Raw genomic sequence first — 20,861 nt, 5'->3', positions numbered from 1 at the left:
GCAGTGCCCAGCACCCCAGTTCCCAGCAAGCGTGGCTGAAGCAGAGGGTGCTCGGCAGCCCCGAGCGCACCCCAGGGTGCTGTCTGCTTCCAAAAATACTGACCTAAATGACTTGCCCATGGTCGGACGGCAAGTGTGGGGATAGGACCCAGGAGTTCTGAGCCCAGCCCCATTCCTTCAACCACTAGGCAAAACTCCCTCCCTGGGTGAACAGGGCCAGTTGCTTTAGGGCACGCCCAACACACAAGAGGAACAAGGTTCCCCCCCGAGCGGCAGTCGGACCCGCTGCCCAGCTGTGTTTGCTGGGAGGAGCATGAGCAGGTGCCGGCCACCTCACCCCACACAGCCGATTGCCAGTGGCCGGCACCTGCTCACGCTCCTCCCAGCAAACGCAGCGGGTCCGACCGCCGCTCGGGGGGGGGGGACTGGGAGCCCACCAATGCCCCGGTGCCCAGGGACAGCACAGCATTTTCTGCACTTCAGCCAGACGAGCTCCAGACATTTGTGGCAATTGGCAGAGGAAACACGCTCCCATCTTGCCCTGCTAAGAGCTCGTTGGCATGGTGTGTGGATACAGCCTGGATCCAACAGCACACACTGGGCCACACACACCCCGGTGCTGCTCCAGTGCACGCAGCCCGGCCCAGGAACAACCCAGCCCTGCCCATTTGCATGAAACAGCTGGAGACCTGGACTTGGTCCAAGACCGTAGATGCTGCAAGCTGGTGACCCAGCTGCGCACGACCTTAGCATCCCCCCAGGAAGGGTGCGGGGTCTTGTGACTGCAGCCCCCATCCCCATGGCTCTGAGGACACCCCTGCTCCACACGCCCACCTGGGGTGCTTGCCAGCAGGGCATCCATTCACCTGCTGCCCCTTGAATCCCGTGCCATGCTGCCCACTCTTTACCTAGAACGGACCAGCCCAGGGCCAGGGATCCAGCCCCTCTCAGCGTGCTCCCTTCCCCGGATACAGCACAGTGCCAGGCCCGGGCTGGTCCCGGGCTGGACAGGGCAGGCTGCAGCCCCGCACAGGGAGCCGATTGCCTCCTTCCAAGGCAGTTCTTCACCTGTGCTTTAGAAAACAGGGGCCAGAGAGCACCAGGTCCTGGGCTAGCTCCCCACACGCTGCCCACTCCTGTACCTGCCCCCCCTCCTGCTGCTCCTGGGCTGGTCCCCTCCACCCACTGCCTGGCAGCTCACCTCAGTCCCAACCCACAGCCCGCTGCTGCTGCTGCCACCCCGCACTCCCCCGCACCTTGATCCCCTGCCACACACATCCCTGCCAGTGCCCCTCAACCCCGACCAGCAGCCTCCTGCCATCCCAGCTCGCAGCCCTCTTCCCCCAGCTGCACCTCAGTCCAGACACGAATCACACTGCCAGTTATGCCAACCCATGGGGCAGTTTGCCCTGTGCCAGGCTAGGAAAGGCCCAGATTCACGGGTGCTGGGATCCATCTGGGTCTGAGCACCAGCCAGCAGTGGGGAGGGCTGGCGCCGAACTGGCCCAGCTGCTGGAGGCCAGATCCAGATGGTGCCCCGGGGCAGGGAGCCCTGCCCCTGCCAGCCCCCCTCCTCTCACCCGGGAAAGCCAGGCTGCACCCAGAGGCCCCTCACCCACGTTTAAAAGAGGAGCCCGCCTCGCAGGTCCCCGCGGGATAGGGAGCCGGGACCCCGGGTTCTCCATTGCTGGGGCACCTTGGCCGGGTCACAGCCCCTCGTTGTGCCTCAGTTTCCCCAGCTGTTCAATGGGGAGAACAGTCCCCCGGCTTTCGCGAAGGGCCGCAGCTGCACAGTGCGGGGCTACCAGCAAAGCCGCGCCCGAAGGAGAGGGCCCCCCTGCCCCACACCACCCCTGAAGGCCCAGCCGCCGGCCCCCGACGCTCCAGGGGTTCGCGCCTCGGGGGACACGGCCTCCCCCTCGCCCCCGGCGGCGCCCCGCGGTACTGACCCTCTGGCCCGGCCGATCGCCCCGCGGGCCGGCTGCGGCGAGCGGAGCCCAGCGGCCCCCGGGGAGCCGGGCGAGGGCCCGCCGGGCGCCTGCCGCATGGGGCGCGGGGATCCCGGCGGCTGCGCTCAGCGGGGCGCCGGGCGAGGGCTCGGAGCGGCCCCGGCCCGGCGGCGGGGCAGGGGACGGGGCCGGCCAGGCGCATCCTCCCCGGCCGGGCTGGGCCGGCGGCCTCGCTCTGCACATGCTCCCGGCCCCTAGCGGGGGAAGATGGCGGCGCGGCCCCCCCCGGCCGGGCACGGGCCTGGAGCTGGGGCCGGAGCTGGGGGGAGAGGGGCCCGGCCCATGAGCGGGGGGGCTCAGGGGCAGCCCTGCTGGGGGGAGACGTGGGCGAGAGGCCCAGCTGATGGGCAGGGCACACCCCGGGGGAGGGGGGGGAGACAGGGGCGCAGAGGCACAGCTGATGGGTGGGGGGTTCACGGGCAGCCCTGCTGTGGGGTGCGGGGGGGTCGAAGATAGGGGCGAGAGGCACAGCCTAAGGGCTGGGGGGCTCAGGGGTAGCCCTGCTGGGGGGCGGGAGATAGGGGAGAGAGGCCCAGCTGCTGGATGGGGGTGGGCAGGCCCTGCTGGGGGGAGGGGGGCAGGGCACAGCCCGGGGGTGGGGTATTCTGCCCGTGTGGGACACGGGCCATGTGGGTCAGGGGGTGTGATTCCCTCCATCACTGGTTAAGCCAAGCCTGCCCCACAGCGGAACCCTAGACATCCCCTACGCGTGGGGCTGGACTGGTTTATAAGAACCCTTCACCTGCTTGCAAGGGCCCAACCTTGGGCATCAGCGGCCCAACCCAAGCACCCAGCCCAGCCTTGGCATCAGTACAGGGAAGTGAACGTATTCCAGACCAGAGCAACCTTCCCTAGTACACAGCTCTGCCTGCACCCCTCAATCCCGACCCGCAGCCCCCTGGTACCAGCCCCGGGATCCCCCCACACAGCTCTGTCAGCACCCCTCAATCCCAGCCCACAACTCCCTGGTACCAGCCCCGGGCTCCCCCAACACAGCTCTGCCAGTGCCCCTCAATCCGGACCCCCACCCCCCTACTGTCCCTGCTCTGGGCTCCCCACATCCAGCTCTGCCAGCACCCCTCAATCCCTACACCCAGGCCCCTGGTACCAGCCCTGGGCTCCCCACACAGCTCTGCCCGCGCCCCCCAGTCCTGACACGCAGCCCCCTGGTACCAGCCCTGGGCTCCCCACCCCCAGCTCTGCCCGCGCCCCTCAGTCCCGACCCGCAGCCCCCTGGTACCAGCCCTGGGATCCCCCAACACAGCTCTGCCAGTGCCCCTCAATCCGGACCCCCACCCCCCTACTGTCCCTGCTCTGGGCTCCCCACATCCAGCTCTGCCAGCACCCCTCAATCCCTACACCCAGACCCCTGGTACCAGCCCTGGGCTCCCCACACAGCTCTGCCCGCGCCCCCCAGTCCTGACACGCAGCCCCCTGGTACCAGCCCCGGGCTCCCCACACAGCTCTGCCAGCACCCCTCAATCCCTACACCCAGGCCCCTGGTACCAGCCCTGGGCTCCCCACACAGCTCTGCCCGCGCCCCTCAGTCCGGACCCACAGCCTCCTGCTGTCCCAGCCCTGGGCTCCCCACCAACATTGTATTTCAAAAATAAGGGACTGTTTTCTTAGCACCCTTGCCCCCTCATATCCTCAAATTAATACCACCAACAGTGAGCGGGACTCACCCCCATTCGCCAGGGGTATTTCCTGCAGCGCTCAGCAACTCCTCTTCTTGTACAGATGAAAAAATAAGGGACCCTTGTAATACGGGACTGTTCAGTGGGCAACCCTGCCTCTAGCCCCAGCTCTGCCGGTCCCCCTCGCTCCCAACCCCCCACATTCCAGTCTGGGTCTCCCGCAGAGGGGACAATCAGGCAGCAGGGCGAGGCCCCCACCCTCCCCTTTGTTTGTGACCCAGCCAGGATCCCAGCTCTGCCCCGGGAGGTGAAGGTCAGCGTGTTAACCCCTTGCGAGCCCAGCTGCGACAGCCACCACTGCAGAAGGCAGAGGCCGGGGGCAGGGAGGAGCAGCTGACCCAGTGGCGCTTCCTCCCAACCTTCCCACCCTGGGCCTGAGCCCGTTGACACCAGTGCCTAGAGGCGCAGAGCACCCCCCCCCCAGCACCCAGCCCAGCTGCAAACCTGCCAAGCACCCAGCAAAGATGCAGACCCGCTGCACAGCCCCCGCCCAGCAGCCAGCTAGCCGCAAACCCACTGGACCCCCCAAGCACCCATGCCCCAGCACCCAGCCCAGCCCCAAATCTGCCAGACCTTCTCCCAGCACCCAGCCCAGGTGCAGACCCACCAGGCCCCCACGGCCAGAGCAGGGGAAGATGCTTTGGCCAGGTGGATGCTGCGGGGGGGGGCCCCAATCCTGTCCCTCCTCACGGAGAAGCCTGGCTGTTCGCAGGCCCCCCCAGGCCAGCCCACCTGGGCCAGCCTCAGGGGACTGAGCCAAGGGATACAGAGCCTTCACCTCCCAGGGCCAGCGGAACGGCAGACCCGGGGGGCAGGTGACTTGGGGGCCCAGGCAACAGCTGCCGGTCTACCCCCAGAGCCCTGCCCCCCACAATCCTTGGGCTGAGGCTTCAGTCGAAGCCCTGAGTGATCCTCAGAGCACCCCCTCAGGAAGCTCAGCCTGCACTGTCCAAGGGGTGGAGGGATAGCTCAGTGGTTTGAGCATTGGCCTGCTAAACCCAGGGTTGTGAGCTCAATCCTTGAGGGGGCTGTTTAGTGATCTGGGGCAAAAATTGGGGATTGGTCCTGCTTTGAGCAGGGGGTGGGACTAGATGACCTCCTGAGGTCCCTTCTAGGACTTCTAGGATTCTATGAAGCTGCCCCATGTCCAAGGCTGGCGAGCCAGCACCCCTCCCAGCATGGAGCTCCCTCTCTACCTTGGCCCAGCCCCATCAATGCCCTGCATGGCTGGGGACAATCAATGCCTCTGAGCTCCCTGCCTGGGGGCGGGGTAGTGCCCTGTGGGGCGTAGTCCCTCCCCGCACCTACCCCCAAGCCTGGGCCACACTTCAAAGACTACCTTCAATCTGGAGGTATGCAGGGGTTTGCCCCACTGGAACAGAGACATGCTCTCAGTCCAGCCCCCGGGCTGCTCCGGTGGCCAGTGCCCATGGGCGTGATCCCTGTGCCACATGATGCCACCGGGGTGGGGAGATTCCTCCTGACCCCTGGCTGCAGAGCGGTCGCTGCCCTGAAGCCTGGGGTTCAATCCCTGTTGTGTCACTGCAGGGCCCTTTTAAAGCACCCTTGCCTATGACTGAAGTGGCGCGAGCTTCCCCCTCCCCCATTTCCTCCCCCACGGCAGCCTGACTCACCCTCTTGTGGAGGAAGGTGTCTTGGCCATGCTCCCAGCTCAGGTCGCTCAGGAGCTCTCCCTCTTGCCATGGGTCTTGTCTACATTCGGCGGACACCAGCTATCGGCCCAGCGGGGGTGGGGGGCTCTCATACACCCCCACGCTCGCCTTGCTGCCTCGCTGTCCATGTCAGGGCAGCCCACAGCCCCCCACAGGGGGCTTCACCCCAGGGGGCGTTTGGAGGGGACCCGCCCAGCCCAGCCCCAGGGAGCTCGGCGATTCATTACAGCCCTGGGATGAGTCTAGGAGCAACTGCAGCATGAGAGATCCCCGGGCCCGGGAGCCTAGAGCCCAGGCTAGCGGGGCTCCAGTGAGACAGCGGGGGGCCGCACTGGCAGACATCTCTGGACTTGGGGCTGGGGGCTGAGCAGAGGCAGGGCATCCTGAGGCTGGGGAGCCAGCAGCGAGGGAGGGAAGGAGCCCTATTACTAAGAGTGCACGAAGCACCGCACGAGGGGCAGCCTGTCCCCCCGCCCCCGGTGGGGGATGGCCAATGAGGAGCTGGGAAGAGCCAGGCTCAGGGGCCTTTCCTCTGCACGCCACCCAAGGGCATCCCCGGCCCGGGGGTGCTAGCAGGCAGGTGGCATGGAGAGCACCCCAGCGTGGGACACGGCTGCAGCACAGCTCCCCGGTCTCCTCCCTCATCCCACAGGGCTGAGCTCACCGCTCAGCCAGGGAAGAGCCCCGGGGGGGCTGTAACAAGCTGGTGAGGTGTATCCTGCCTGCACATGTGTGTCACGGCACTGGCACGCCAGACAGCCATGACTTACACGTGTGCTATGCCAGCTCTGACCTGACAGGCAGAGCATAGGGACGGACACATTGCCTGCCCGGCTGCCAGCGGGGTCTGCGGGGGCTACTATCAAACACCAAGTGAACATGCCCCAGCCCGGCAGAGCAAACGTCCCCCGCACCCAGCTCCTCCTGGGGGCAGAGGGTAGCTCGGCCCCTGTGGCCCATTCAGCTGAGCCCCTCTACCGATGGTGCCCATGAGGGGTCCCTGCAACGGGGGGCCCAGATGTCCCATCCCACAGCTCGCTCCTACCCGCGCGGAACTCGCACCCACGGCAAACCCAGAAGAGCATCGGCCGAGGGCCAGCTCCTCCCCAGACATCCACCTGCCTGCCTGTCACCACTGGGAACAGAGATTCATTCACTAGCCAGAGGCAGCCGCAGGCTGGGTGCTCTCCAGCCCCCGCATAGCCCCGGCCCCATGCCCCAGACACCACCTCGCACCATCCGCCTCACATGTCCTGTCCCACACCGGTATCTTGTGCACAGCCCACCCCCTGCCTGCCACGCTTCAAACCCCACTACTCATCACACAGCAAACGGGGGAGCGGGGGGGCACCAGGATAAGATTTGTCTGTTATACTCCCGCCCTGGTCACTATAAACCCTCTGGGTGTCACTGACTTCGGGGGGAGGTGGTGGTGGTGGTGGTAGGAAGCTGCTCTCCTGGCACACTGGGCAATGCCAGCAACCCAGCCTGGTCAGTTTCAGGCTCCATCCACATCCCAGGCAGTGGGGACCATTTAAAATCCCCAGCAACTTCCAAGGGGTTGCGAGCAGGGGATCCCCTCGGACGGGTGGCAGGGAGCTCGCGGGCAGAGGGCCTGGAGCAGCCTGCACGTGGGGGCTGGCGCATCGCCACTCACCTCCTGCATCTCACCAGCCAGGGCTGGAGTCCCAGGGCTCCGTGGCACAGCCGGCCGGCGTTTGTTTACAGTCTGCCACTCTCGGGTGGCTGGTCACATGGCAGTGAGCTCAGCAGCTGGAGCAGGCCGTTCATTCCCGGGGCAGGGCCAGGCAGAGTTTCAGGGACACTCCCCAGGGAGCCAGCTCTGCCATGAGCCCTGCTGGTTGGGTCACCCCTGGCAAGTGACACCCACAAGGCACTGGTGAGTCACGGAGCTGGGAGTCAAAGGGACACTGACCTGCGATGACTCCACCACCCGGTCCCAGCACACAGGGGCAAGAGGGAGCCATGCAGAAGGAGCCCCAGTTGCCCGCAGTGACACGGGGCCAATCCCACGCCCGCCTTAACATCCCCTGGAATGGGCCCTCTGCCCACGAGCTCCCGGCCACCCGTCTGAGGGGACCCCCGACTAGGGAGCTGTGCCGGCCCGGGAGGGCGCTGCTGACCTGCTCCCATGATACAGCAGGGGTAGGCGGCACGGCCCTGGCTCCAGCAGCCCCCCATACCCGCCCCTTGGAGGTGCTCCATGGATCCACCCTGCCCCCTCACCCTCCCCAGACCCCAGATGTCACAGGCCCACAACACGCCAACATCCCGTCGTGGCACCCAGCGCCCCACTGCTGGGAGGGGAATGGGCACCTGGGTGAAGAGCCGCTGGCTTACAGAAGCTGGGTCCCCGCAGCCCCCCCACTGAGGGGTGCCCCTCCCCATAGGCCATGCTGATCTTGGTGGCTTGGGGGACTCCCCATGGCACAGCAAAGGCACATGCAGACAGTCCCCCCCCAACCCCAGAGTCCCCCCCACAGGCCCCGAGGCACTATCGGCCCCACAGCACAAGGGGAGCTATCCCCCCACCCACTGCTGCTGAGCCCCAGCGGAGCTGTGGGCACCTGGGGCAGGTCAGCTGGCAGCAGGGTGCCACTGCCCCCTGGGATGCCCGGCTCCCGTGTCTGTCAGAGGCCCATCCCCAGCGCTGCCGGTGGGCCGCCCTGCCTCGTACAGCTCCGTGGGCATATGGGGAGGGGACCGACCCGGCCATTTGCCAGGTCCCACACACAGGAAACTACAACAGCCGATAGACAAGTACCCGCTGCTCCCAGGGTGCTAGTGTGCGTAACCACCCCCCAGCTGGGCCCTGGGCAGCCCTGGCTCCCAGGTATGCCCCCCCCCCCCCCCCCCGAGAACAGTAGGGGCTGTTAACGTGTTACCAGAGCAATGATTAATGACCGCACTGCTGCTCCCAAGGGGTGCCGGAAGAGCCAGGGCAGTCCAGCCCCCCGGGGAGAGCCCTGCCCGGCGGGTATGAACCCCAAGGAGGGGGGTGGGGGAGCAGGTGCCAGGCCATGCAGGCTGGCCGGCAGCGGGTGCTGTACCAGGGAGAGGGGCTCTAAAGGGGTTAGATGGAGCCCTGAGCTCTGCGCTGTGGAAAGTGGGCGGGCAGACAGGGCATGGCCACGACCCGTCTGCACTGCGCAGCACTTTAGGATCCGCCCCGGCGCCCCATTCCCAGCAAGTCCCAGTGCTGCGGCTCAGCAGCCCTGGCTACGCCCACCCGGGAGCTATGGCACACGCAAGCCCACAGTCCCGCGCCCCATCCTGAGTGCGGGGCGAGCCACCAGCGGGCGACGGGGAAGAGGGGAGAATGCCTGGCACTGTTTCGGGCTCCACGTCTATGCCCCTTCCTCTCAGAGCAGCCAGCTTGGTGGGTCGAAGCCATGGCCCCGGCTCCAGCACGGCACTAGGGGATGCTCCAGGGGTAGGGACGGCCTGTGGGGCGAGCAGTGCGGAGCAGGGGGAAGTCTGGGCACGCCAGGCAGCAGCTGGCAGACTGGGGAGGCTGCATTCGGCGCACAGCAGAAGGGATGCAACACAAGGCGCGACACAGACACTCGGAAGAGGCTGGAGGACACGCCACCGCTCCTGCCAGCCAGGGCGACAGAGGAACCTGTTCGCCGAGGGGAGGGCTGCAGCCCACCCTGTGCCCCCATCCACACCCAGGACAAGCCAGCCCTAAGCCGCCTGCCTCCCTCAAATCCCTTCTATATGCTGAGCTGTATGTGGCAAGGGCCCAGGGGCTGGCTGGCAGGTTCGGTGCCCCTCCCTTTGCCTGCAGAGGGACTGGGAGACGGGTTTCAGGGCACAGGCAATCTCCACAGCAGATTAGTCTGAGGGAATCCACGTAGGGGGGTGGAGGAGAACGGGACATGTCCTGGCCCCCCATCCTCCCTACAGCCCGCAGGCTGGTGCCGCGTGGGACCCCGTGCCTGACACAGAGCAGCCCAGATCTCAGATGTGGCTCCCCTGCCACTACCCAATGCCCCCTCTGCTCCCCACCGGAGCCAGCAGGGAACGCTAACCCCGAGCTGTGCCCTGGCTGGCTCCAGGGGCCGGGAACAGGTGGGGTGCCTTGCAGCTGCAGGGGTGGCCGGCTGTCTCCCAGCTGAGTCCCTGACCACCCTTCTCCTTGCTGGTGGCCACTGCAGAGCGGCCAAGGGCTGGGTGGGCCCTGAAGACTGGCCCCCTTATGTGGCGTAGGGTCCCTCCATGGCGGGGCTGGGTGAGGGAAGTTTGTCCTGCCATTGTCCCTGTCCTGTGCACCATCAATCCAGCCCCAGCCCCCAATAATGGGGAGGGAGCATGCATGAAACTGTACTGCTCAACTGTGTGTCACAGGCCCCGTATTGCAAGTGGCGATTTTCCCTTTGTTTGCACAGCAGGGGCCTGTGTTTCTGGAGCAGGAGGCAGGTTTCCGGGCAGCGCAGTGGCAGCCACGAAGCTGTCCTGACTTCTGGGCCTCAAGTGCAGTAAAGCCTCTAAACCATCACACCGCTCCCAGGAGAGGACACTGGCTGGATGATTTTCTGTGGCTATGGAGAGTCATTGCAGCCCAGCACCCAGTCTCACCCACCCAGCCACAGCCCCATCTATGTATGAGCTTTGGGTTTGCTGGTTGGGAAATACCCTGATGGGCAACGGTTCCTGTGGCAAACACTGGGGCCAGGATGCTGTCAATGGGCTCGGAGGGGGGACGACTTGAAATCAGTTGTTCCCACCCCCTTACTAATCCCAGGTAGTTTGTTCACCCTGCCTCCGCACAGCAGCGGGATCAGCGCCTGGGCTCCTGGAGCCTAAGCTGGGGGGTTCCAGGAAGGGATTCACTGTTTTAAGGAACAGCCCAACCCTCCCCACACCCCACACCCCAAGTGCACCACCCCGCAGCAGCGCCAGAAGCCAGACTGTGGCTCAAGGAGGCAGCTGGTCTGAGAGGCGGAAGGGCAGCCAAGGCAGGAGTAGGAGCGAGTGGGGTACGTAGATCCGGTTCTAGGGCTCTTTTCCAGTCCAAAGTGCCTTGAAAACCTGTGTACGTACAGGAGGTCGTCTCCACCACAAGGGCGAAACGCAGCAACTGCCCAACAGCTGCAGAAACCGCGGACAGAACAGGAAGGAGAAGACACTAACAAATCAGGAGCACTCTAGGGCTCCAGGGCCGGCCCTGTGCCACCCAGCATGGCTGCCCGGGACTCCACGGCAGCAACAGGGACAGAGCTCAGACCCTCCTGCTCCAAAAACCCAGGCCTAAGGAGACTCTCCATTAACTGTAAGCAGTATGGGGGCTCTGACCCACAGCGGGGCCATTCTAATTCCACCCTGTAGTAGGCAGCGCAAGGTGTCAGCCATTCGCTAGGATGCTGGAGCTGCAGAGGAAGTTACACAAGCAGCCAATAACTTCAGGGGCTGGCACCTGGCCAGCGCGCTGGGCTCGCGTACGCGCCCTTGCAAAAAGCGGCATCTTTCACCACAGTCAGTCGCGGCCAGCTTTAAATCTCAGCCAAAAGATGGACCCTCCAATAGCATGGTACCCCCCACATCGCATGGGGGCCAGCCCCTCCTGAGAGTGCCCCCTACTGAGTCCCCAGTACCCCGAGAGCCCCCCCCACCCCCCACTGCCTGCAGCACAGAACTCTGGCACTGCTTGAGAGCGCCCCCTACTGAGCCCCCAGCACTGAACGAGAGCCCCCCTAGGGAGCCTCCCCACTACCTGCAGCATAGAGCCCCCTGCCACTGCCTGAGAGCACCCCCTAGCATTACACTGGGCATGGGGGTGGCACTGCCTGAGAGCCCCCCACCGCCTGCAGGACAATGCCCCCCCGCCACCACCTGAGAACGCCCCCTACTGAGCCCCCCCACTCCCTGCAGCACAGTGCCCCCGGCACCACCTGTGAGCACCCCCTGGTGAGCCCCAGCCCCCCTGCTGCCTGCAGCACGGTGCCCCTTGCCACCGCCTAAGAGTGCCCCCATTCAGACACCCCCCCCCGCTGTCTGCAGCACAGCATCTCCTGGCATCAATCTGGGCATGGGGGTCAGCACTGCAGAAAGCCCCTCCCTACTCAGCCCCCAGGCCCCATTCCCCGGAGCACAGCACCCCCTGGCATCACACTGGGCATGGGGGCCGGTATCGACTGCCAGGGAGCGTGTCCTGCTCCACTCCTGGCCATCCAGCATCCCTGGCGTCACCCTAAGGAGAGTGGGCCCCCAAGGAAACTCCCTCACAACACCCTGAGCAGCTGGGTTGCCCTCAGTCATCTCCCACCCACATATGAACCAGGCTCCCGAGCCCAGCCCTGACCCCAGCCTGCAGCCCTACGGACGGAGCAGGACAAGCTGACTGGCAGGCAGGGATGCGGCGTGAGTCACAAATGCCGCACCAGGAGAGCCCAGGTGGGGGCAGCTGGGAGCCAGCCCAGAGCCTGAAAACAGGCAATTCCCTCCGGTCCAGAGCTGGGTACGGCACCACCCTGGCACGGAGCTGGCTTCAGCTGGGCACCTTTCTGCTTGGCCACAGGAGAGCGCACTTCACTCAGTTTGTGATACCGTCCCAGGCACCCGACACCAACCCGCCGACGATCGGGTGGAGGGTGCAGGCAGGGGTTCGGGGGCCTTGGCAGAGGTGGAGGGGAACCAAACCACCAGCCCAGAAAACAGGAGCGCTGCGCTTCTTTCACCCACCTGAGCAGCTAGCCTGGCCCAATCACACCCTGCAAGGCCCAGGACCTGCTGAGAAACAGGCAGCAGAGAACCCCAGCCCTGCAGGGACCCCCAGCCCAGAACCTGATCTCGGTTACACCAAACCCCTCCATATCCACACCAGTGTCTGGTCCTGTGGGCCTGGCAAGATCGCTCCCAGCCGGCACTGGTGCTACCGGCCCACGGGTGGGGACGGGCCTCTGGTGAGCGCGGGCAGGCTGGCAGTGCAGTGCAGCGGAGGGCCCTACCTGAGGCTCGGGCGCTGCTCCGTCTGGGCCTTGCGGTCCTGCCCCAGGGGACTCGTCAGAGGGCAGGGGGGCTCCAGCAGCGTTGGGGGGATATTCCGGGGGGCTGGGAGGGCGTCCGTTTTGGCCTCCCACAGAGTCTTGAGTTGTACAGAGGACTGAGGGGGGCTGAGTCCTAAAGCGCCGATAATCCTGGCCCATCCGCCTCCAGGGCGCGAGATCCCAGGGGGGGTCCCAGCACGATCCAGAGGGTGGCGCCCTGCGACTCGCCAGCTTGTCCGTCGAGGGCTGGGGCCTGGCTGCTGCAGCCCATGGGCTCAGCCGGGCTCAGTCTGGAAGAGAGAAAAGAGGTCCCAGTCTCAGGGCACATCTCCTCGGGCCGGGCACAGCATCACGCTCCGCAGGGAGGGCGCTGCCACCCGGGTGCAGAGCGAAGTCACTGCCTGGCCGGGATGACTCCATGCCAAAGCCCCCACCCTTCTCCAGGCACCGACCCCAGAGGGAAACCAGCCCCGCAGGGGAAGTGCCACCCTCCCATTTGAGAGGGGAGAAGGGACTGGGCTCGAACCCAGCACCTGCTCGCTGGCTCTGGAGACAGGCAGGCAGGCTCCTTGCAGCTGGCCCCCGGCGTGCCCAGGTGCCAATGCAAACAGGGAGGCCGGACGTGCCGTTCTCTGGGACAGGGAGGGGGGATCCCAGAGTCAGGGACCCTTCCAGCTCTGCCCAGGGCAGAACGTACAGACGGGGTTGCTAGAGCACAGCTCCCCATGGCACCGGGGCAGAGCCAGGCCATGGGACCCTAGTGGAGAGGAATCAGGATCCCCCTTTGAGCGGTCCCCAAGACGGATGCTGTTGTTCCTCCCACTGCCCCCAGAGCCTGCTCTGCCTGGCCAGTCGGCAGCCCTGGCACACAGGCCCTCTGGGACGGAGTGCAGCCCCATGCACACCACAGGGGATGAGGGGAGCACTGGCCCCCACCCCTGGGACGCGGTCTGCCCCAGCTGTACCCCTACCTTGGCAGCCCAGCCCAGCCTCCAGCAATCTCCCTGCAGTGCGCGCAGCTGGCAATGGCCAAGGCTCTCCACCCGCCTTTGAGCAGCCAGCTGGGCCCCGGCCCACGGGGGCACTGTTGGGGCGGGGGGAGCCTGGCTGTAAGGCCGGAGGCTGCGGCCAAGGCCATGGCTCAGCTGCCGTCCACAAACGGCCCCGTGCCCTCCCCCATCAGCTCCCAGGGCCTGGGAGTCAATGAGCTCATTGTCCCGGGGGGGGGGGGGGGGGGCGGGCAGAGCTGCGCTCTGGCATTTGCCCTTGACTGAGTGGGTGCTCCCCCCCTCCCCCCACATCAGGGGCTCTCACACAACCCCTCTCTGACTCAGGGCCCTGGCCGGATCAGCTGGGACGTCCTGTCCCTGCTCCCAGTCCTGGGGGAGCCGGCGTGTGAGGAACACGGAGCCGTGTCTCAGCCACCCCCGCCCAAGCCAGCGCTCAGGGACCCTGCCAGGGCGCAGCCAACCCACATCGGGGGCCTTGGGAACAGGGAGAGGAGAGGACCAGCCTGTTCCTGGCAGTAAAGGGCCAAGAGGTCTGGTTAGAGGGGAGAGATGGTCTGCTCCCCGCACGCAGCTCTGCCGGTGTCCCCCACTCCCGACCCACAGCCCCACCACTATCCCAGCCCTGGGCTCCCCCCCAAACTCTGCCGGGGCCCCCCACTCCTGACCCGCAGCCCCCTGCTAGCCCAGCCCTGGGCTCCCCCCCAAACTCTGCCAGGGCCCCCCACTCCTGACCCGCAGCCCCCTGCTAGCCCAGCTCTGGGCTCCCCACCCAGCTCTGCCGGGGCTCCCCACTCCTGACACACACGGTACAGCCTGGAGGATGAACCAGAACCCTCCATGAGCTCCTCAGTCCCAGGCAGACTCAGCATCTCCCCCCTCACCCCCCCACGCTCTAATGTAGCTGCACCAATTACTGCTGCTGCTAATTAATAGGCCCATTTCCTCCCCGGCTGCTGGCTCCTTTGGACCGTGTCCAGAAGAGGTGAGAATCCCACTCGGCAGCCAGCACCAGCCACCGCGCCAAGCCGTTCACTCCGGCCCCGGAGCAGTGCTCGCAGCACAGATGCTGGGACTGCGGCGTGACAGTCCCCAGCCGGGCGAGGGGAGATCTGCCCCCGGGAGACTGCACGGGGGCCAGCGGGACCCCATGGCCAGACAGGAGCAGCCTCTCCCAGGAGCAACACCGGGGGCTGCGGCTGACCCAGCAGTGGCAGGGGGGTCTCTGGGCCAGACACTCACATTCACCAAGAGCTTCTCACGCCACAAAACCCCTCTTGGCCCAGCCCCTCCCGCCCGTCACACAGAGGCCCCGGGGCCTGAGCTGGATACGGACAGGGCCCCGCAGCGTCACTGATGGGCTGAGCCCCACAGCGCCCCCAGGAGGTGGGGATGTCTCACCCCCACTCACCACGTGCGAGCCGGTGCACAGGTCAGACAGTCAGCACAGCGTACAGCACCTGGCACCATGCGGCTGCTGCACGGCTCAGCCCAGGTCCCACAGGGAGCAGGGAACACCCCAGTCCCCTCCCCACCGGGCCTCCTTCCTTCCCTTTCCCGGGGCAGGATCAACCCAAGGTCTCTGACTGGTACCAGCTGGGATCCAAATGCCTCTGGGTGCATTTACACAGGGGTGGCCCCTGGCTATTCACCCATCCCCCAGGCAGGAGGCCCCACCCACAGGAGCCTGAGAGGGGCCCGAGGAAAGGAAATGAAGCTGCAGAGGGTGGAGATGAAAGGCCCCAGCTCAGTACACAGCTGCTCAGCAGCTGAGGCTCTTAAAGGGACAGTGTAACCCTAGGCAGTCAGGACCACGGGCCCTCTGTTGGTGGTTCCGGGCTGGATGCACACAGGGCCTTGGAAGGGGCCGGGGGGGCATGTGGGCCAGGGCACTGTCACGTGCTGTTCAGGGCATCCAGACACAGAGCCCTAGGGATATGGCTGCTGGGGGACAAGCCCCAGTGGTGACACAAGAGCCTCAAACCCACCATCCAACTGCCCCCCCATGCAGCACACATGGACACGGGGGGTACCAGCAATGTCATATGTAAGCCAGGGCCTTGGGCGCTAAGCCACAGGTCTCCACCCCACGGCGCAAGCTGCAGGGCAGGGTATGTATCCTCACCCCCGACCCTGCCGCTAGAAGGCAGTTGCCACCCACACCACCCACTGTCTTGGAGACACAGGTGGCTGCAGGGGGGCAGAGGGGACCGGACAGATAAGGCTTGCCTTGGGGTGGGCCAGGGGACCCTGACCATGCTTCATGGCACTGCCCCCCATCTCACCATGTCCCGAGTGCCCTTACCCCAGTTCCACTCACTTCCCTTCCCAGCAGTTCCAGCTGCAGCCCAGCCCAGGAGAGCCATGTACCCTGGGCCTGTCAAGCAGCAGAGAATCCCAGAGCCCCCTCCAGTACCCCAGGCTGGTGGGGGACCCCGAGGGCAGAGAAGGCTGGTTCGGCGGGCACAGCCTCACCCTGGCAGGTATCTGTTCCCCAGCAGCTCTAATCTGCCCATTCCCACCAGCCACAGCGGGAGCGTCAGGGTGTTCAGGGCAGAGCCTTGGGTCCAGCTCTCCCGTGGCCAGCCCAACGCCCGGGCCCATTCAGCAGGAAGCCAGAAGATCCCTCCAGCCTTCTCCCACCCAGTCCCCGCAGCCATGGCTTCCGCTATCATGTCAGCAGCCACCCGAATGACCCTGGAACATGCCAGGAAGGGGGTTGTGGTGTCTCAGCTCGGGGGGTATGGAGAGGGCTGGGGGGGTGGCTCCCCCTGCCCCCCGACAAGCCAGGCAGTGCAGGGGCTCCCGTAGGCACCCATGGGGCTATGCCCAAGGGAAGGGAGTGGAAGTTGCTACACCCCCAGGCCCCGGCAGCACTGGGGAGCAACCCAGCCCACGCAGCACCCTGCAGCCCAAGGCCAGGCCGGGGGAGCCATGAGCGAGTGACCAGCACAGACTCCACCCACCAAACCCCCCAGCTCCCCTCTCCGCCCACCCAGGGGAGTTCAGACCTGCTCCTGTGCCAGCCGACCTGCCCAACGGCTCCGCAGCACCAACAGCCCATGTCCCCGGCTTCCTGCCCATGCCGCAGTTGCATGGCGCTCAGCCACCTCGCACCGGAGGGGGAGTGCACCTGGCGGCCCGGTGGGGGGAGGGGCAGGGATGTGCCACACCTGGAAATGGGGGAGCAGGGGGGTTCTAAGGGATGATCACAGCCCCCGGCGTCTGCGCTCTCACCATCCCTGGACGTGCTGGAGAGGGAAAAGCCCCGCTAGGTCCCATCTACTGCATTCCCTCTTCCCCCCCACCCCATGGTACTGCCTGAGCCCCTCCACTGCTCCAACGACGCGTGTTCCCCACCTGGCTGGAGCCTGCAGCCCCACTGACACTGGGAGACGGTGCCAGTGTAGTGTCCCCACTACTGTACAGCTGGCTCTTGCCCCTAGAGCACCTGCGGCCTGGGCACTGACCAGCCTCTCCCGCACCGAGGGGCAGGGCAGCATCACCCTTCCCCCCGGCACAGGGAGGGGCAGGGACCTGCTCAGGGTCACAGAGAGCCCAAGTCTGGCCTTCCCCCCAGTCAGCCATGCCCACTGGGGGACGAGCACTCCCCTCCTAGACGAGGCGGGACAGTGGGCCCAGGCAGAGACCCACATATACTCCCTCCCCCCAGCAGCTCACATGGCACAACGGGCACCGGTGGGCTCACTGGCATGGCTTGGGTCTGGTCCCCTCACCTCCCAGCTGCCTGTTCAAATTAGCCTGGGCCAGGCGTGCCCCAAAGCTGCTGTGGCCTGCCAGCCCGGCGACGCTAGCATGGACGGTGCTTGGTGGCTCTCAGCCCAGCTGGTCACAGACTGCCAAGGGGGAGCGCCCAGCTGTGGGGGACACTCCCAGCACCCCGACAAGCTGGGCAGTGCAGAGGGCTTTGCCAGCTAGATCCTCTAGGGCCGCAGGTGGGAGATGCTTCCTCCTCCACAGCCCAAAAGTGGAACCTTTGGGGAGCAGAGAGACAACACCCCCTGGGCAGGCAGCTGCCCTCAGCAGCACTAGAGGGCAAAGGACACTTTGGCACAGCAGGGCCCCTGGTGAGGGGATCAAATGGGCACCACAGGGGACCAGGAGTCAAGAGCCAGGAAGGCCAGGGAATGAACAGAGACCACAGCGCAGGGGAGGGCTCTGTGCCGGAAGCAGCACGCTGGGGCTGCTCCTGGGAGCAGACACATCCTATGGCGCATGTGGAATGGCCACCCCACCCCAGCCTAGAATGCCAACATCTGGCATGCCACCAGCCACTTATGGACCATCATCAGCCCCAAGCTGCCTTCTCACTCCCCTGCCAGCCCCCTGCCAGGGCCGTTCCAGGGGAGCAGGGGCCAGACCACGCCTGCTTCGCTTCCCACTCGCTGCCAGGGGGAGAAGGGACCCTTTGTCTCTGCTCTGGCCCCAGGAGACAGAGCCACAAAGGAGCTTTCTGCGGAGATCGTTGTGTGAAGGGCAGAGGTGCAAAAGGCCACGAGGGAGAGAGACAAACCCAGAGCCCACAGGGGGCTACAAACCTCCCCAGGCTTGCCTCAGGAGAGTAACCTCCACAGCTGGCCCTTCACAGCCCGCCAGCTGCACATGGCGGTCCATGCATGGCTGTCAGCAGAGATGGCCCGGGACACAACCCCATGCCCCTAAGCCGCAGTCAGCCAGAAGCTGGGACTGGATCACTCACTTGCCCTGTTCTGTTCATCCCCGCTGAAGCATGTGGCCCCGGCCCCCGTCAGAGACAGGGTGCCAGGCTGGAAAGACGGTTGCTCTGACCCAGCATGGCCGTTCTTATGTCCTCTGATCCTGCAAGGTGCTGGGTGCCTTCGAGTCCCAGCAGCTTCCCTGAGGAGCGAGGGCACTCAGCACCTGCCAGCACACCGTGCGACAGGACATCTATGAGGGCCATCTCCAGGAAGAGAGGGGAAGGCTCAGGTGGGAACGGAGGGGGGTGAGGGGAAGACTGCTGGGCAGTCAATTGCCTGACAAGCACATCTCTCCTCCGGCAGTCAGACTGCCCTAGGCATGCAGGGTTTGCCAGACCAGTCAGAGCACTGGATCACCTGACCGGCTGCCAGCAACACACGCTCCAGGGGTGGGAAAACAGGCTCATGGTGAAGCAGGACAATTGTGCAAGGCTGCACAAAGGGGCAGGATTCCTGAACCCTGCACCCACTGGTCCTGAAGCATGGGGCTTGCTGAACTCCCCTACATGAGCGATATGGTTATCCAGCTGCAGGCTCCAACTGCCCTGAAGCCCACCGACAGCCATTTCCCCGAGCGATCCCTTGGCATCTCACCCGGCCCTCGGCTTTGGGGCTTCACATTGCAATGGCCACACGACTCCACTGAAACAAGCCAAATCCCAGAAAAAGTCACCTCCTTCCTTCCGTGTATAAATGAGTCAGACGCAGGCCAGCAGACGGGACCTTTACGATCCTATAGTCTGACAAGCTGCGTGGCACAGACCAGAGGCTCCCCCAGCCACTCCTCCAGCCAGTGCAGTCGCTAGAGCAGACCTTACAGAAAGCATTGACCTGGCCCCTCCTCTCCCCAGCCTTTGCAGAGATGCCCTTAGGCACCAGGCAGGGAGCTGGTGGTTCCAGTCTCCAGCTCCCCACATTCAGACAGGGCCTCTCTGTTTCTAAGGGTTAGGGGAAACATTTCAATTCGCACCCAGGTGCTTGAGTCCAGCCTGCACTCAGTGGAGTTTCTCTGCAATGCCTTAATGCTGGAACGCAGCAACCGACTGATTCCAAAACGCCCCGGCACGTTCCAGGCATCAAGGGGCAGAACTCCCCCGATCTGCAGAGAAGGGGGGGAACTGGAAAGCTAGACAGGGAAGTGGGGATGCACAGAGCCCTGGTCACCTGGTTAACACGCCCCTCAGCTTCAACCCCGTCTAACTGTCTACAGTTCAAATCACCAGTTAGTGGCTGGTTGCCATTAACGCCTTCCCGCATAACACCCTCCTCCCCAAACTCAGCTCTGCTGATCTTGCCAACAGAGTGAAACTCTTGACATCCTGAGTGATGTAACTTCCAGAAAGGAAGAAAAGAACTAATGTTGAAGGAGGGGGGTGAATAGGGGACATGAGGTAGACAGAGCCCCAGACATGTAACAGAGGAGGGAATGAAGGCAACATAGAGCCCATGACCCGGGGGCAGATCAGGGGACCCTGGTATGTGGAATGGGAATGGAGGGGAGACTCGGGGGCACAACCCCTGGCATGAAAGAGGAATGTGGGACCTGAGGGAGTCCCTGAAATAGAGGGGGATGGGAGGTGGCACACATGGAGCTGGGGGGAAGAAGCGATGCAAGGAGCCCTTTGTGTTTGACAAAACCTACAAAGAGTGTTACTCTCTAGGACAAAACAAACCCCTTGCAAAGCAAAACAGAGGCTGTTTCCCGCTAACTCTCTGATCTGGCCGGTGAATGATTTTCAATAGTGCAACAACAACAGGAAACAGCTTTTGAAAATAACCTTGCTGGAACCTTGAATGCGATCAGCCAGGGGTGTGTCAGCAGCGTGCATGCGTACGTGCACACTCACACACACACTTGCACAAGCCGTGTGCACACACCCCACATGCCATTGCACAAGCAGTGTGCACGTGTGTACATGCACCCCACACCCCATTGCACAAGAAATGCATACACACCCCGCACGCCATTGCACAAGTAGCACACACACCACTGGACAAGCAATGCGCACATACAGGCAGTGGCGTGTGCTCACACCTTGCACGCCATTGCACAAGTAGTGCGCGCACACCCCCCCCACACACTGCACACCATTGCACAAGCGGTGCACACACACTAGACAGCTCCAGAAAGACTAACTCATCAAATCAATGCAGCTAGACATGCCCCCCAGCTCAGGCCTGCCGAACAGCCCGGCAATAACTCCCAGATGAACTCACAACAATCCTGGGCAGCCCCCAGTAAGCCCGCGTGCACAGAGCTGCCTTGGGAGCAATGCTAGCAAGCAGCGAGAGCAGCCCAGCAAGAGCTTCCAAGCAACCCTACAGTAATACACACGCAGGAGCAGCATAAGAACAGCCATACTGGGTCAGACCAAAGGTCCACCTAGCCCAGTATCCTGTCTTCTGACACTGGCCAATGCCAGGTACCCCAGAGGGAATGAACAGAACAGGTAATCAGCAAGTGATCCATCCCCTGGCAAACAGAGGCTAGGGTTACCATCCCTGCCCATCCTGGTTAATAGCCATTGATGGACCTATCCTTCATGAATTTATCTACCGTATACACTCGTTCATTAGCCCGTTCGCCTATAAACCGATCCCCCAGGATGGATAGGTAAAGATAGTAAAAACTGTATGACCCTTTCATAAGCCGACCCTATATTTCAGGGATTGGCAAACTTTCGCTCCCGGACCGTCAGGGTAAGCCGCTGGCGGGTCGAGACGTT

The 20,861-nt window shown here is 64.5% G+C and overlaps 1 protein-coding gene across 16 annotated transcripts in view; it reads right to left on the bottom strand.

The window, feature by feature from the left end:
- Positions 1-20,861, bottom strand: part of TNK2 (tyrosine kinase non receptor 2) — an 80,034-nt gene that overhangs the window by 48,593 nt on the left and 10,580 nt on the right. For 6 of the 16 annotated variants that reach the window (XM_043522512.1, XM_043522511.1, XM_043522515.1 and 3 more), the window contains one exon: positions 12,351-12,679. In XM_043522512.1, coding sequence (XP_043378447.1) covers positions 12,351-12,548 — 198 coding nt within the window. In that variant the 5' untranslated portion in view covers positions 12,549-12,679. Of the gene's footprint in view, positions 1-1,949; positions 2,136-7,036; positions 7,109-12,350; positions 12,680-16,407; positions 16,511-20,861 lie in introns of those variants that run through there. The other 10 variants (XM_043522513.1, XM_043522514.1, XM_043522517.1 and 7 more) reach the window with 9 other exon arrangements.

This window comes from Chelonia mydas, chromosome 9 (assembly GCF_015237465.2).
Source record: "Chelonia mydas isolate rCheMyd1 chromosome 9, rCheMyd1.pri.v2, whole genome shotgun sequence".
NCBI lineage: Eukaryota > Metazoa > Chordata > Testudines > Cheloniidae > Chelonia > Chelonia mydas.
This window is presented reverse-complemented; position numbering and strand designations above follow the sequence as displayed.